Source organism: Lontra canadensis, unplaced genomic scaffold (assembly GCF_010015895.1).
Source record: "Lontra canadensis isolate GAN:19392208 unplaced genomic scaffold, GSC_riverotter_1.0 scaffold52, whole genome shotgun sequence".
Taxonomy (NCBI): Eukaryota; Metazoa; Chordata; class Mammalia; order Carnivora; family Mustelidae; genus Lontra; species Lontra canadensis.
This window is the reverse complement of record NW_022631046.1, coordinates 6,431,127-6,446,308: the sequence shown is the minus strand read 5'-3', so window position 1 is coordinate 6,446,308 and position 15,182 is coordinate 6,431,127. Positions and strand designations below refer to the sequence as shown.

The following is a 15,182-nucleotide window of genomic DNA, read 5'->3' as shown; positions in this document are numbered from 1 at the left end:
TTCTTTGAGTAACTACAACAAATACATTATTCAAATTTTTTATTTAAAAAATTAATAAGGGGGTTATTCATAAATTTAATGTATTTGCTTGTTTTATCTAATGTTTCAGTTTCTTTAAAGATCATATTTAAATTCTCTCAGAAATTTACATAGGTACTTAGTTCAGTAATGGCGATTCAGAAATTATATGTTGGAATACCTACGTGGCACAGTCAGTTGGGTGTCAGACTCTTGGTTTTGGCTCAGGTCATGATCTCACTGTTGTGAGATCGAGCCCCACATGAGATCTGTGCTCAGCGTGGAATCTGCTTAAGATTCTCTCACTCTCCCTCTGCCCTACTCCACTGTGCTTGCATTCTCTCTCTCTCAAATAAATAAATAAATTTTGTGAAAAAACAAATTATACCTTGACAATGATATTCTATTATAAATAAATCATTTTTATAAAGTTGACATTTTGGTAATGTTTCCACTTCTTTGGTTGGGATTCAAGACAGGTTTATCCCTTACTTGCTGTCAGTTATGTCAATATGTTACTGATCTCTCTTCTTTTTTTATTCAGTTGTGACAAAAATTCCAAATGAGATTGATACATCATGATTTACATAAGGATTCTGTTGGTGGTGGGCATTTTTTTTGGGGGGGGCAGTTGTTTTGTTTTCATTTTTATATCCTAGAATAATCAGTTTTATCTTCTTGATTGCTGTTTTTCAAATGTTAGTCTGGTTGTATTACTGAGTTCATAAAATAAGTTTAATGAGTTAATTTAGAACATTTATGGGATAGGCTTGGCTCAGTTGGGTTAGAATGAATGGAAAATAAAATATCAATGTAATGGTAAATATTTCATAAAGACTTTGTTTAAATGCACAGATTTATCTATATTAAATACATGTATTGTGTTTCTTAGTGTGGGTCACATAGAAAAAAAATTATAAAACATGGTATTGCTATTTTGAAATCTTTGTTCAATATCAGCAAATCTCATGAGGATTCACACAGGGACTCACTCTTGGTTCTTCTTCTCTAATTGGCTATCCATGCATCAATTTCACCTCCCTTCTTATAGGCTTCTAGGGATTTCACCTAATTTACTGTTTTTTTGTAAGTATATAATTCAGTTATTTTTAGCAAAATTATATCATTCTTCAACCATCTCTAAAATCCAGTTCTTTTTTGTTTTATTTTATTTATTTGAGAGAGAGAAAGAGTGAGCATGGGCAGGGGATGGGCAGAGGGAGAAGCAGGTTCCCCTCTGAGCAGGGAGCCTGACATTGGACTTGACCCCTGCCCTGAGATCCTTACCTGAGCTGAAGGCAGACATTTAAGGGACTGAGCCACCCAGGCGCCCCCACCACAATCCAGTTCTAACACTTCTATTACCCCCCAAATATTCCTCTTACTTTTTCTAGTCAATTTTCTCATCTTCTGCCACAGGTAGGCACTCAAACTCTTACATTTCAGCATGATGTTAACTACAGATATTTGTAGATGCTCTTAATCAAGTTGAGAAAGTTCTCTTTTATTCTTAAGCTTATTGAAAATTTTTATCATGGATGTGTATTCAAATGCTTTTTGTGTGTCTGTTGAGGTTATCGTGTGGTTTTGCCTTTTATTCCTTTAATATAGTATATTAAGTTAGTTAATTTCTAGCCAAATGAGTTTTACATCCTTGAATAAATGATGCTCCATCTTGGTCATGGTGTATAGATTTTTTTTTTAATGTTATGAGATACAGTTTCCTGATGTTTTGTTAAAGTTCTTTGTCTATGTTTATATGAAATATTTGATTGTAGGCTGTATGTGTATGTGTGTGATGATTTTTGTCTGGCTTTAATATTAGAAAATACTGACTTCATAAAATGAATTGGGAATAGAGTTTTCTTTTTTACACAGACTGATACTTGCTTTATGTCTTGATATTTTTTTCTCTCGCCTTCAGTATTAGTCATAATACTTTCCCCTTTCTTGCTAATTATTGCTAGTAATCAGAGAATGGCAAATGAAAAGAAATTTTCAGTTTGAGAATTATTAAAAAAAATACTTGGACGTATTGTTTGGCTTAATATCCCTTGCTTCTGTTTTTATGTGATATCTATTGTTCTCCTTCCAAACTCTTTCTTAAACAAGACCCTTTTCCCCTGCATATAAGTGAGTGTTCTGGTAGATGCAACAATATTTTAAGTTAATTATTTTGAGGGAACACCACATGGGTTTTACAAAGTACTTTAGAAATTTTCTTTTTCTATATTTTAGCTTTGGTTGTATAAGTCACTTCTTGCTCTTCAAAATTCACATGTACATGATAGAAGTAAAAACCCATTTCTAAAGTCCTTTTCATAAGTCTGATACTTAATTTCCCCGAGGAAAATCTATGAACGTGTTATCATTATCTTAAACATAATTATAAAATGCATTTCGGAAAAAATCCTACTGAACAGTAGAATTATATTCATAAGGTAGAATTTGTAACACATAGTGCATTTTCATTTAAACTTTCTAGGTCTGTTCATCCCAAATGCTGATACTCTGTGTTTTCTTAGGGTTTGTGATTATTTTGATTCTAATGCTGCCTGTACACTATTTCTTCACTGTATATTACTTCCTCATTTTGTATAATTTTGTTAAAATGTGCATCACTTTATCTTTGCCCCGAAAGCGCAATATTCCATGGAGACACAGCTTGTGAGATAGCATGAATTTACTCATGTAGTCATTCAACATATATTACTGAACACCTACTCAGTCCTAGTAGACACTGAAGATACGTCATGAGCAAAACAGAATAAGTTTCTTTCCTCATGGAGCTTTTATTCTAGAGGAGTATTCAGACAAAACACACAAATATATAATAAGCTATATAGTGATAATTACTATGAAGATCTAAAGAAGTGAATTAGGGCAGAAGAATGCAGCCCTGGATAGTCAGGAATGACATCTTTGGTAAGAAAAAGTTACATCAATCACATAAGGGAGTAAGCTATGGAGACATCCTGGAGAAGGTCAGTCCACGTGGAGGAAACAACGTGTGCCGACCAAAAGAAGGACTGTGATTTTCGTAATAGAGGAAAAACAAGTAGGGCAGAGTGGTTAGATTGAATAGCGAGGGAAGATGAGGTCAGAGCAAAAGGATGTCAGATCCTGTTAGGTTTGTGAGCCAGTGTGAGAACTTTGGCCTTTATTCTGCATGAGACAGGAAGGCACTAGAGTGTTGAGGGGAAGAATATATAACTTGGCTTACTTTTTGAAATAATTGCTCTATGAACTAAGGAGGGAAGATTGATTTTAGGGCAGAAGAAGAAGCAGGAATGATGACTTCAATCATCCTGGAGGAGATAATGGCAGTTTTGGACAATGTTGTAGGAGTCGATATGGGGAGAGGACTGGGTCACATGTACATTTTGAAGATTAAACTAGTAGCATTTGTTGATGGTTGGGTGGAGAGTGTAAGAGAAAGGAAGGGTCAAGGATAAAGAATAAAGGGAAAAAAATAAAGTATTTACATGAATGGCCCTGTCTACTTAGAGGAAAATAATCATTCTCCATTAATTCATTTTCCAGGTTGTCTACCTTCATAACAACAATATCTCTGCAGTTGGGTCTAACGACTTCTGCCCACCTGGATACAACACCAAAAAGGCCTCTTATTCAGGTGTGAGCCTTTTCAGCAACCCAGTCCAGTACTGGGAGATCCAGCCATCCACCTTCCGATGTGTCTACGTGCGTTCTGCCATCCAGCTTGGAAATTATAAATAATACCCAAGAAAGCCCTCATTTTTATAACCTGGCAGAAATCCCATTAATATCATTGCTCAAAAAAGAAAAAAAAGAAAGCTAGATACTGGAAACTTAACTGCAATGTGGATCTTTTTCCCACATGATTTATAATACATAAAGCTGAATATGCAGTTGAAATAATTGCCTACAATAAAAAAATATTTTGCCTGCCATTTTCAGAATTCTTTTTTGAAGCTTTCTATTGATGTTAACTGAGCTATTGCAGATACTCTTATTCCCTTAAACATAAAATTTGGAGTAAATATATATATATATATATATGTCAACAATTTAGTAAAGCTTTTTGTATTTAATTCTTAGAAGGATTCAAATAAAAAAGTGTCCATCTTTGGTAGCTCATAGGGTGTTAGACCCTTTGACATAAAGCCAAACTTCAAGTTCTGTCTAGCTCTGTGTTAATCCTCGTTATTATTGGTAAAGCCTCATTTGAATATGTAAATTCAATAAGGCTATGTAAAATTTTTGCTTATGTCATCATTTTGAAAAAAATAAATTTACAAATACATTCAAAATTACCATTGTATAAAAGTGTAATTGTAAATCTTCCCTAAACCCCATTTTCTGAAGAGAGCAGACATTGTGTTCTAGACAAATATAGCACATCTCTTCAAGTTCTCAGATATTTCTTTTACTCCTGTTTTTTGACATTCGTGTATTATAACTTACATTATCTATGATCAGTGCTAAGCTGATAAAGCCCAAAGCTGATTTTTTTTCCTGATTGGTCTAGAAAGCTGGTATTTTCAGGTATTAAAATACTAAATCAGTCTTAAAATATCTTGTGTATAATCAGGCTGCTCACCTGAATATTTCTATAATTACTAGATGTATTAGAAATATTTATTATACTTAGTTAAACCTTCAAATTTAGAACTTTTTTCTTCAGGATTTATAAAGACTTATCAAAGCAGACCATTCAGTAGGCCTGGGGAATGGGCTGATTTACAAAAAATAAAGATTTACCAAAAACTACATTGATGCTACCAACGTCTAATTGACAAACATGTGAGGATAGTTTGTTCTGTCTACAACGTTGGTTGTTTTATGGTTGCAAATATTGATGACCAAATCCAAGATGGTTTTTTTTTTTTTTTTTTTTTTTTTTTTTTCAAGATGGTTTTTTAAAGAAGATTTTATTTATTTACTTGAGAGAGAGGGCATGCACACACAAATGCACACGTGGAGGGTGAGGTTTAGACAGGGAGGGAGAGGGACAAGCAGACTCCTCACTGAGCATAGAGCCTGATGTGGGGCTCAATCCCAAGAGCCTGAGATCATGACCTGAGCTGAAAATCAAGAGTCGGACTCTCAACTGACTGAGCCACCCAGGCAGCCCCAAATCCAAACTGGTTTAAACCAAAAAGGAAAACCCAAAGGGTCCTACTATTAGAAGAGCCTTTAGGTACAGTTTGATCAGAATTCCAGCCAAGTTTCTCTGCAGTTCTTTGCCTTCCTTCATTATATTTTCAAGCGGCCCTCCCTTGCGGTTGAACTATGACTCTCCCTCGTTATTTCTCTCTCAGAACCCAAAAGCATAACAACACATAATTTCCAGGAGAAGTCATGAGATTCTCTCTAATTATTACATAGCTACTTCATAGCCCTATAGAGTAAATGAGTAAAGGCTATTGTTATTCCCATTTTGTAGAAAAGTAGACTGAAGTTAGGAGAAATTAAGTAAGTTTCCCATAGTCAAATACCTGGTAAATACATGGCAACCAAACTTTCTCTTTTAATCTTTGTGAAAGTCAGGATCTGGCAGAAAACAGAATTTACCTCTGGGAGGTCAAATGAAGATAGTTAATGAAGGGACTATTCTAGAGTGTGTGCAGGATCTACTGCACCAAACAAGGGATGACGAGGCACCAAGAGACAGCAATGGTAGAAAGCCATTGTCACGCCATTGCCTCCCAAATGGCTATGAGGGTAGGGAAAGAATTGAGTTTCTGGAGCCGCGTGAGAGGACAACCTTGGAGGATTTCTGTGCCTGGAGAACTATGTTCTGGGAAGGACGCCAATCTGCCAGAGGTTGGGTACTGAAGCAAGGTATGTCCCCTTCTCTCCTCCTACATCAGACCCTCCCACTGATGAAGCCTAAAGGGAAGACAACCATCAAGAAAGCTAGAGAAAGGAAGGTTCTTCTTGGGGCAGAACAGAGGTGGAAGAAAAAAGGATTTGGTCAGGACACTTGGAGAATAACTAATAAGCCCAGCACCATAACTGTATCTGTAGGATTATTAAATAAATGTCACCAGCCACAGATAAACATGATGTCTACATCCTATGTCATCCCAGGCACTTTTTCTGAAACCCAATTATTTTAGGCTTTTCTGCATTGATCAGAGGTGCTAACAAATAAAACAATATTTGATGAAACTTGGTCAAAGAATTAACTGAATCTGGTTTTCCATTAGGAAACATGGGGCTATTTTTATAATGTTTTGAGTGTAGCAGAGTTTGCTTATTTAAAGAAATGGGTAGTGTTAAAAATCAAATTGTAAACAGAAAACTTACACTGTCAATATTAATGGGTAACTATGTATTTTACACAAATTTGGCAGAAAATAAAAATAATATTTGAATAATCATGAGAATCAGAGCATAGAGCTCTGAGCTCTTGTAGTCAAAGTCATATTCTCCTTTATGACAATTACAACCTGAAATATACAGGGCTTTGTGTGAGCTATTTAATCACATGTTGGACTTCCATGAAGTGATCATGAGTGATAGTTATTCACAGCCTGGCATTGGGCAATAAATAGGTAGGAGAGGCTATTTCTTGATTCAGCATCTCATTCATTCATTTATTCGTTCATTCATTCAATAAACTAGCACTTGATATATTGTAAATATGACTCAAGATGTGGTAGAAAGATAACAACAGCAACAGATATTTATTTCTGGAGCTTATTCAGTGAATACAAAGCTTCTGTGCCAGGCTCTTCCTGGTCCGTATCTGCCGATCACAAAAATCCCATGAGAATGTACTGTTTCTATTTCACAGGTGATGAAATTCAGACATGGTACGTGCAGAGTCAGAGTTATAACTCTGATGTGTGCTGATCGAGTTAGGGTCAGCCTTTGCTTCCACCATAGTTTACAACTATGCAACTGTACAACTCAAAGCATGTCAAGGCCAAAGGTGGTAGTCTGAAAAACTGAGAAGGGAGTCTCTTCATAGCTCTCAGTGGTTCCTCTGCATTGTGGTAATAAACCATTGTCCTGAGATGCAGGTGACATAAACATAATTACTTGTCATTTATTCAATACAATGTCTTAACTGTACATACAGTGTCTCACTTAATACTTACAATGGCCCTGTGGACTATGTATGGTTATTTAATATCTCTTACAGATGAGCAAATGAAGCGTCAGAGAAGTCAAGTAGCTCTCCCATTGACACACAGCTTGTAAATAAGAAAGGCGAACTTTCCATTCTTCTCCATGTGTTGCCTGCAGCTCTTTAGAAAGAATGCATTTGTGTCCAACAATGAAGAATCACTGAACCTCCATAGCATCTCTCATCTTTGCCATATGGTGCAGGGCCATAAAATAATGGGTCATCTCACCACTGTGATTTGTTACACTTCAAAAAGAATAAATTTGTCCATAAAAAAAAAAATGAAGCTATAACACTGTTCAACTTTTAAAAATGTCCTGTATCGGCACTGTCTAATATGGTACTCATGAGCATATCCAGGTAGGAGCACTAGAAATGTGATGGAACTGAAGAACTAAATTTTAGTTAAGTTTAATGAAGTTTAATGAATTTAAAGTTAATAGCCATATGTCACTAATGACATATGGATGTGGCATTCTAAACACTCCCAATGAGTTTTAATTTTTTTTAAAGATTTTATTTACTTGACAGAGAGACAGAGAGAGCGAGCATGAGTTAGGGGGGAGGGGCAGATGGAGAGAGAGAAGCAGGCTTCCCACCGAACAGGGAGCCCTATGAGGGACTTGATCCCAGGACCTCAAGATCACGACCTGAGCCACCCAGGCGCACCTCCCAATGAGTTTAAATATGATTTTCCTGGTGTGGAGTGTATTTATATTCAAAAATATTTACTAGGCCCGTGTCTAACTAAGAATATAAGAATGAATAAGATGCCATTCTTGACTTAAAGGTGGTCATATTTTAACAAAGACACCATCATTACAAATAATGGAAATGCAGAGGGATAAATTTTATCATTAGAATTAAAGGCATGCTTCATTTTACTGTGCTTTACTTCCTTGCACTTTGCAGATGTATTTTCTAAAAATGGAAGGTTTGAGACAACCCTGCACTGAACCAGTGTATCGACCACGATTTTCCAACAACATTTCGTTCACTTTGTGTTTCTGTCACATTTTGGTAATTCTTATACTATTTCAAGCTTTTTTCATTATTATTGTATTTGTTATGGGTATCTATTATCTATTATCTATTATCTATTTGTTATGGGTATCTATATATTTCTGTCACATTTTGGTAATTCTTATACTATTTCAAGCTTTTTTCATTATTATTGTATTTGTTATGGGTATCTATTAAGCTCAGATGATGGTTAACACTTTTAAGCAATGAAGCATTTTAAATTAAGACACATACATTTTGGGGGCACCTGGGTGGCTCAGTGGGTTAAGCCTCTGCCTTCAGCTCAGGTCATGATTTCAGGATCCTGGAATCGAGCCCCTCATTGGGCTCTCTGTTCAGCAGGGAGACTGCTTACCTCCCTCTCTCTCTCTCTGCCTACCTCTCTACCTACCTGTGATCCCTCTCTCTCTGTCAAATAAATAAATAAAATCTTTAAAAAAATACATTTTTTTCAGACTCAATGTTATTGAACACTTACTAGACTATGGTATAGTGTACATATAACTTTCATATGCAGTAGGGAACTAAAAAATTCATTTAACTCACTTTTTCGGGATATTGGCTTGATTGCAGTGGTCTAGAACTGAGACCACAATATTTCCAAAGTATGCTTCTATATACAAGTTACATGAGTGGCTCATAGGAGGGATAATCAGCTCTGTCAAGGGTAGCAGAATGAGCACAGAGGACCATGAAAGACTTCACTGAGGAAGTAATTTTTGAGGCAGGTTTGGATGAATGTGTAAGAGTTCAGCAGGAACATTTGGAAGAAAGGAGTAAAGACAAGAAAGTAGGAAGTTCGAAGTCCCAGAAGTATGTCTAAGCACATCTTCTCTGATAGTCTGATACAAAAGGAGGACTTCGTCAACTTCTTTGCTTCTTCTGAAACACACAGCAGTCTACGGTTACCTTTGATATCCACAGGACTAGAGAGGATATCAGAGGAAGTCACTCTTTTCCCTTTGTCCACAGTCTTGCTGGCTCACAAAACGTCGATCCCTCAGAATGGTCAATAGGAGGGAGGAAATGGTTTTATTTTTCTTCTCTCTTACACCTCCCAAGGGATCCCACTCTCATTACTCCAGTGAAAAGGTAGTTTCCCTTGGTGTTCAAGGTCCACGGTTTCACTAGATATTTTCTTCAGAGCTGGACCTTGAATGATACCCTCTCTTCCCTAGTCCTCTCTCCTGCATACCGTAGCCTTCCTGTTGTAAGAGAAAAGCTGGTAGTTAGCCCGCTGCCTAACTTACAACCTGGGGAGGGAGGGGTCAAGATAAGGGACAGAGAAGACCATTTGGACTTTGATCTGCAAAACAGATCTTCCAACTCACCTTTGCCAGCCCTGTAGCTGCTTCTAATTTTGTCAGGACTCACAGGGGAATGAGGCCTGACCCTTCAGTATCCCTCTCTCAAGTAGCAATGCGACTTCTTTCTTACATATGTTTCCTTTGAAATAAAGATAGATACGGTTCATTTCCTTGACTTCAAAAGTTGCTATTTACACAACTGAGCAATGTTATTTAACCTTCTGGTGGCTTGTTTCCTTACCTGCAAAATGGGAATAATATTAGTCCCTACCTTATGGTTGGTGTGTGAACAAAGGGGGTTAACATAGTGTGTAATTCTTAGACCAGAGCACGTGAAAAGGGTTCACAGACATTGGCTGCCAGGTCACATAGTTTGGGCTACCGTCATCTCAAGAGCAATTAGTTCTCAGGTCTAAGATGGGGTCTGAAATTATGCATTCAAACAAAGTCCCAGGAAGACTGCTGCTTCTTGGTCCGTACTTTGAGGAACAAAATAACAGAGTTGTCTCATCTTCTGTGGGACCATGGCTGACTCTTGTCTCCCCACACTGGCTGGCTTGGGTGAGAAACCCCCACAGTGTTAGTTTCTTAGGACTGCTGTAACACACGACCTCAAATGGAGTGGCTTGAAATGTCAGAAATTTATCCTCTCATAACTCTGGAGTCTAGAAGTTCAAATTCAAGGTGTTGGCAGGGCCATGCTCCCTCTGAAGCCTCTAGGGGAAAACCCTTCCTTGCTTCTCCTAACTTCAGAGTATGTCCAGATAGATATTCCTAGGTTTGTGGCAGTAATAGGCAAATCTCTGCCACCATCTCCACAAAGACTTCTTTTCCCGTGTGTGTGTGTCTCTTCTCTTCTTGTAAGGACGCCCATGATATTATATTAGTCCCCAGCCCAGTTCAGTATGACCTCATCTTAACTTGATCTCCAAAGACCCTATTTCCAAATAAGGTCACTCATATTCACAGGTACTAGAGATTAGACTTTGAACATATGGTGGGGGAAGGGGTGCAATTCAACCATTAACACTCACCTTCTTTTTATCTTTATAAAAATATTTACTTGTTATCTTATTTTTGTTATCAGTTATGTTTGATTGTGTACAGATTACGTAAGAGGTTGGAAAGTGTAAATTTGCCTCTGACCCTCCGTGGTTGGGTAAGCACCCTTTGTGCATTCATACTAGTTTTAAGTCATCTTACTTTATTCAAGCCACCCAGTTTTCCAGAATACAGTATTTATGTTCTTTTTAATGCATTCTTCTTCAATGACCTTGATCTGGCAATGAGAATTACCGTGTCATTCTTACCACATAAATCAGGCGTACACAGGGGTCTCTGCTCTCCTTCTCGTTCACTCGTTTTACTGAATCATCATCATCTCCCTTTTCATTTTTCCCTTCCTCTTACCCATAATACTATTCCAGGAACTCCTTCGTCGGGAGTTTTATCTCAGCAAGATCCCATTGCTTTATCGTCCATGCAAACAAAGAAACATCTAATCCCTCAAGTAAACTGGAAATCTTATATACACCAGTGTCCCATTCATCCAGAGTTCCAGCAAAGTCTTCAGAAGACTGGCCCCAACACACATAGCTCTTGACCAGATTCCATCGCCCATCAGACACTGTTCTCCCGCAGCAGAGGTATTTATCGTTAAGTGGCCGAGTCCATATTATAGTCATTTCAACTTCACTCTGCTGCTCATTTTATGATTCCCCCATTTGCTGCTGCAGAATTTTTTCGTGGACCCGCTTCTCTATCCCCGCACAGCATCTGCCACCTTTACTTCCGGTCACAGCTCTGCCACAGACTCCCATTTCACACGACAGAGCAGAACAGTGGAAAATGGAGAAAGATCGAGAAAGGGATAACACTACACTCAATAAAAACAGATACACAGATAAACACCGTGGAGTGCAACCCCCTCCCCACATGAATTTAAATAATTTTGAAGGAGGGGACAGTCCGTGTGTCCTCAAGTCCATGTGCACCTCAAGGCAAAGAAACTGGAGAACTCCTGCCTCTAGGACTCACAACAATGACTGTGTCAGCCCTCCGTGAGCTGGAGACTTTCGCCCCAGGCGGTTTATTTCACTACGGACCCTGAGAGCTAAGTACTTGCAAGGTGGCCACGAACAAGGGTAGGAACACAAATCAACTTTAAAGGACCCATAAAATATCAAAATAATCCAACCATCCTGCCCAGGCCTGCTATGTTTTCTGGCACAGACGACTTTGTTTCTTCAACACATGTTTCTTAAAGCCCGAATGTCCTAGCGGCCGCGGTGGAACCAGTACGGTTGTCTCACCATGGCAAGCAATAGCTGTCACGTGGGGCAGGGTGTGACAAATGAAACAGGGGTGAGGCATTGGGGGGGGGGGGGGCGAGACTCACTATTCCTGTAAGATAGTTGGAGAAAGACCCTCCAGAGAAAGTGACAGGTGGGCAGGGATAGGAAAGACAAAAGGAAGCAAGCCAAAAAGAAAAAAAAAAAAAAAAAAAAAAGCCTTAAATTGGAAGGATGCGTGGCAGGTTCTAGGAACAAAAGGGAGGTCCAATGTGAACAGAGTAAATGGAGAAAGGCAAAGCAAAGTCAGAGAGGGAACAGGATCCCACACCCAGTAGGGCTTTTAGGTAATTTTAAAGACTACCATTCCTCTGAGCTATTGAAGGAAGCTATTGAAGAGTTCTCAGCAGAAAGATGACTTTATTCAGCGTCTCTGAGGGGTTCTCTCCAATGCAAAAGCCATAGAGGGACAAGGAGGGACGCAGGGAGGATATTTAGGGTGCTCTTGCAATAACCAAGCAGGATGTGATGCTGGTTGGTAGCAGCGTACGACCTGGATAGTAGCATAGTGGGGAAGTTCCTGAGAAAGGTCCCACTGCAAAAGCGTCTTACAGATACTGAGGACAAGGAGGGCTGAGAAACCAAATGGGGAGAGAGGGAGAGAGAGAAGTGACTCCAAAAATTTTGGCCTAATCCCCTGAGATGATGAAGTCACCATTGCCTAAGATGGGAAAGACTGTGAGGACGTTGAGGTGGAGGGGAGGAAATCAGAAGTTGTTTTTGGATCTGTTCATTTTGAGATTCCTCTTCAGTCCCCACGTGAAGGTATCAAGAAGTTGGATTTAGGAGGCCGGAGCTCAGGGGAAAGGGTTGGGCTGTGGACATAAATTCGGGAGATACCAGCACATAGATTGTCTTTTATCAGTGCGGAAATGACTTGACTTGATCCACACTAAGCAATCACACTGTACATGTTAGCAACACATTTTACAGGGCCAATTCTGGCCTTTTGCAATGTTCCCGTGGTTTCTAAGATAAATAAACATATTATATGTTTCCCTCTGGATGCCTTTGCTAGGATCATGTCAGCATTTCCAAAACAGACCTTGCTTAAACAACATCAAGAAAGAAAAACCTCTTGAGGAGAAAGGATTTTATTGTTTTTGAAAAGATTCCTGTGTTTTCTCTTACGAGTTTAAAATTGTATAAAAACAGTTTCGTTTCTGTTTCCCTCAAGAGCTCATATTAACAAAAGTGCAGCTTGGTGCCTGTCTTGAATGTAGGCTGATAACTTGCTGGTGGTTTGACAGTTATGAATAAACTGTGCTGTACAATAAAGCAAGCATATTCCTGAATCCACTGATGGTCTCAGCGGGCCTCAGGCACTGTACCCACACATTTAACTAGCAAACCATGGAAACGTGTAAATGCCACAGTGGAGGTGATTATTTTATAGAATACTAGCACAGACAATCTTTTAATCATTTATAGTGAAGGTTAGTTTATCAAGAATCCACATGGCCATTTGATCTGGAGTTGATTTATAATAAATATAAAATATTTTTCTTGAAATAATTTACCTTTTCCCTCTTTTCACAAAACCAGTTACTATATGTGTGTGTGTGTTGGAGGGGGGGTGGACGGGTGTATCCTCTTGCAATGGTATCATGCTCATAAGAGAAAAAAAAGCTATTTTAATTAATATGATCATTCATTCATTTATTCCTTTAATTCACACGTTTATTGAGGACTTGGGATATGACAGGAACTATGATCTGTCTGGAGAAAATAAAAACAAAAAAAAAATACACATTTTTTCCCTGTAATAAAAAACTGTGGGATATGAAAATGAGACATTCTTTCAATAAACTTTAAAAATGAATACAAAGATAATATCTGAGAAGAATTTGAAAGGAAATGAAAGCCAAGAGTACTGTGCACCCCTTCATGATTAAAAATTATAATGTTAAACAAATTTCCTGTGGCTGTCATTGTTTTAAAAAAAAAAAAAAAACATCTGGAATACTGTAAGAAATACCAGGCCACCTACAAATCACAAAGCAGTCACTGAGGTCTAGGCAATGATAAACAAAGCTTATGAGACCAGATGTTTCTAGATGCCGTATTTTGATTAAGATCCTTCTCATGCCATCTGGATTGATAGGTGGATTTTTTTCCCCCTAGGATATTTCTTCCTAGCTTTGGCAACTCTCAATGATAGATATAGTTGTGATCTGTTTACATAAGATGAGTGATAATAGAGCTAGAAATTATCCGAGAGGCGATGTCAGGGCAGGAAACTCTAATGACTCATGAACAGGTTTAGTCCAGGTTTGAATGCTGCCATCACATTTACAAAGCCTACATTTTCTCCAGCTACCAGTGTCCACTTTTAAACTGTCTGAGACAGGATGCCTCAAGTTGTAGTTGGCAAAAGTTGGAAATCAGGTGATAATGTGGAAGGTCTTTCCTTTGCTTGAAATTCTTGACCTTGGATCTTTCTGACTCTTGCAAATAACACACTAATTCAGAGGGGGATTTTTGGCTTTTGGCTTTTGGGTATTGTTTTCATAGGAGAAATTTTTTTTTTTCCTAGTTTTAATCAGATGTTATTGACATGTAAACGTACATACATTTAAGGTGTATACACACCTTATATGCAATATAAGAATTCGGTGTTCACAAAATATGTATATGTAGTAAACTGATCACCTTTCCTTTGTTGCTATAGTAATAACAATAGCAATGTTACTTTGTATTGATCTGACAGCATTTAGTTGACAAGTGTGTTCACTGGTAGATTCTCATTGTTTCATAACGGACAGCTCAATTGCATTATATTCTGATAAGAAAAAGAGACAAGGGGAAAAAAAAAGAAGAGACAAGGAATAAGTAATTTAAAAGGCCTTTGATAGGGTGCCTGGGTGGCTCAGTCATTATTCTGCTTAGGTCATGACCCCAGGGTGCTGGGATTGATTCCAAAGTCAGGGTCCCTACTCAGCAGGGAGTCTGCTTCTTTCTCCCCTCTCCTGCTCTCTCCTACTCTCTCAGATAAATAAATAAAATCTTAAAAAAAATAAAAAATAAAATAAAAGGACTTTGATAGACGGATGAGATAAACACAGGCCTGATCTATAAGCTAAGGGCCAAGGAGTTAAGCTGCTAACAGAGCTGGGGAAGAAAGGAAAGGTCACTTGTCCTGCTCCATATTCTTACTGGTATTGCCTCTACTTCTTTACATGAGCATGAGGGGAGTTCAAGAGGGTGGAGCCTTTGTGAATGGAATTAGTGCCCTGATAAGTCTCAGAAGATTTTGCTTTGCTCTGCTTTCATGTTCAGAGGTGGAGCTGCCCATGGGACTGTGAGGCTGGTGAGACTCAGGTCTCAGAGCCGAGGGAGGATGTGTCTGGAGGTACAAGCAGC

The 15,182-nt window shown here is 38.3% G+C and overlaps 1 protein-coding gene across 4 annotated transcripts in view; it reads left to right on the top strand.

Moving 5' to 3' along the window:
- Positions 1-4,313, top strand: part of DCN (decorin) — a 41,916-nt gene extending 37,603 nt beyond the window's left edge. For all 4 annotated transcript variants that reach the window (XM_032874207.1, XM_032874208.1, XM_032874206.1 and 1 more), the window contains exon 8: positions 3,562-4,313. In XM_032874207.1, coding sequence (XP_032730098.1) covers positions 3,562-3,756 — 195 coding nt within the window. In that variant the 3' untranslated portion in view covers positions 3,757-4,313. The remainder of the gene's footprint in view (positions 1-3,561) is intronic.
- The last annotated feature ends 10,869 nt before the right edge of the window (positions 4,314-15,182 follow it).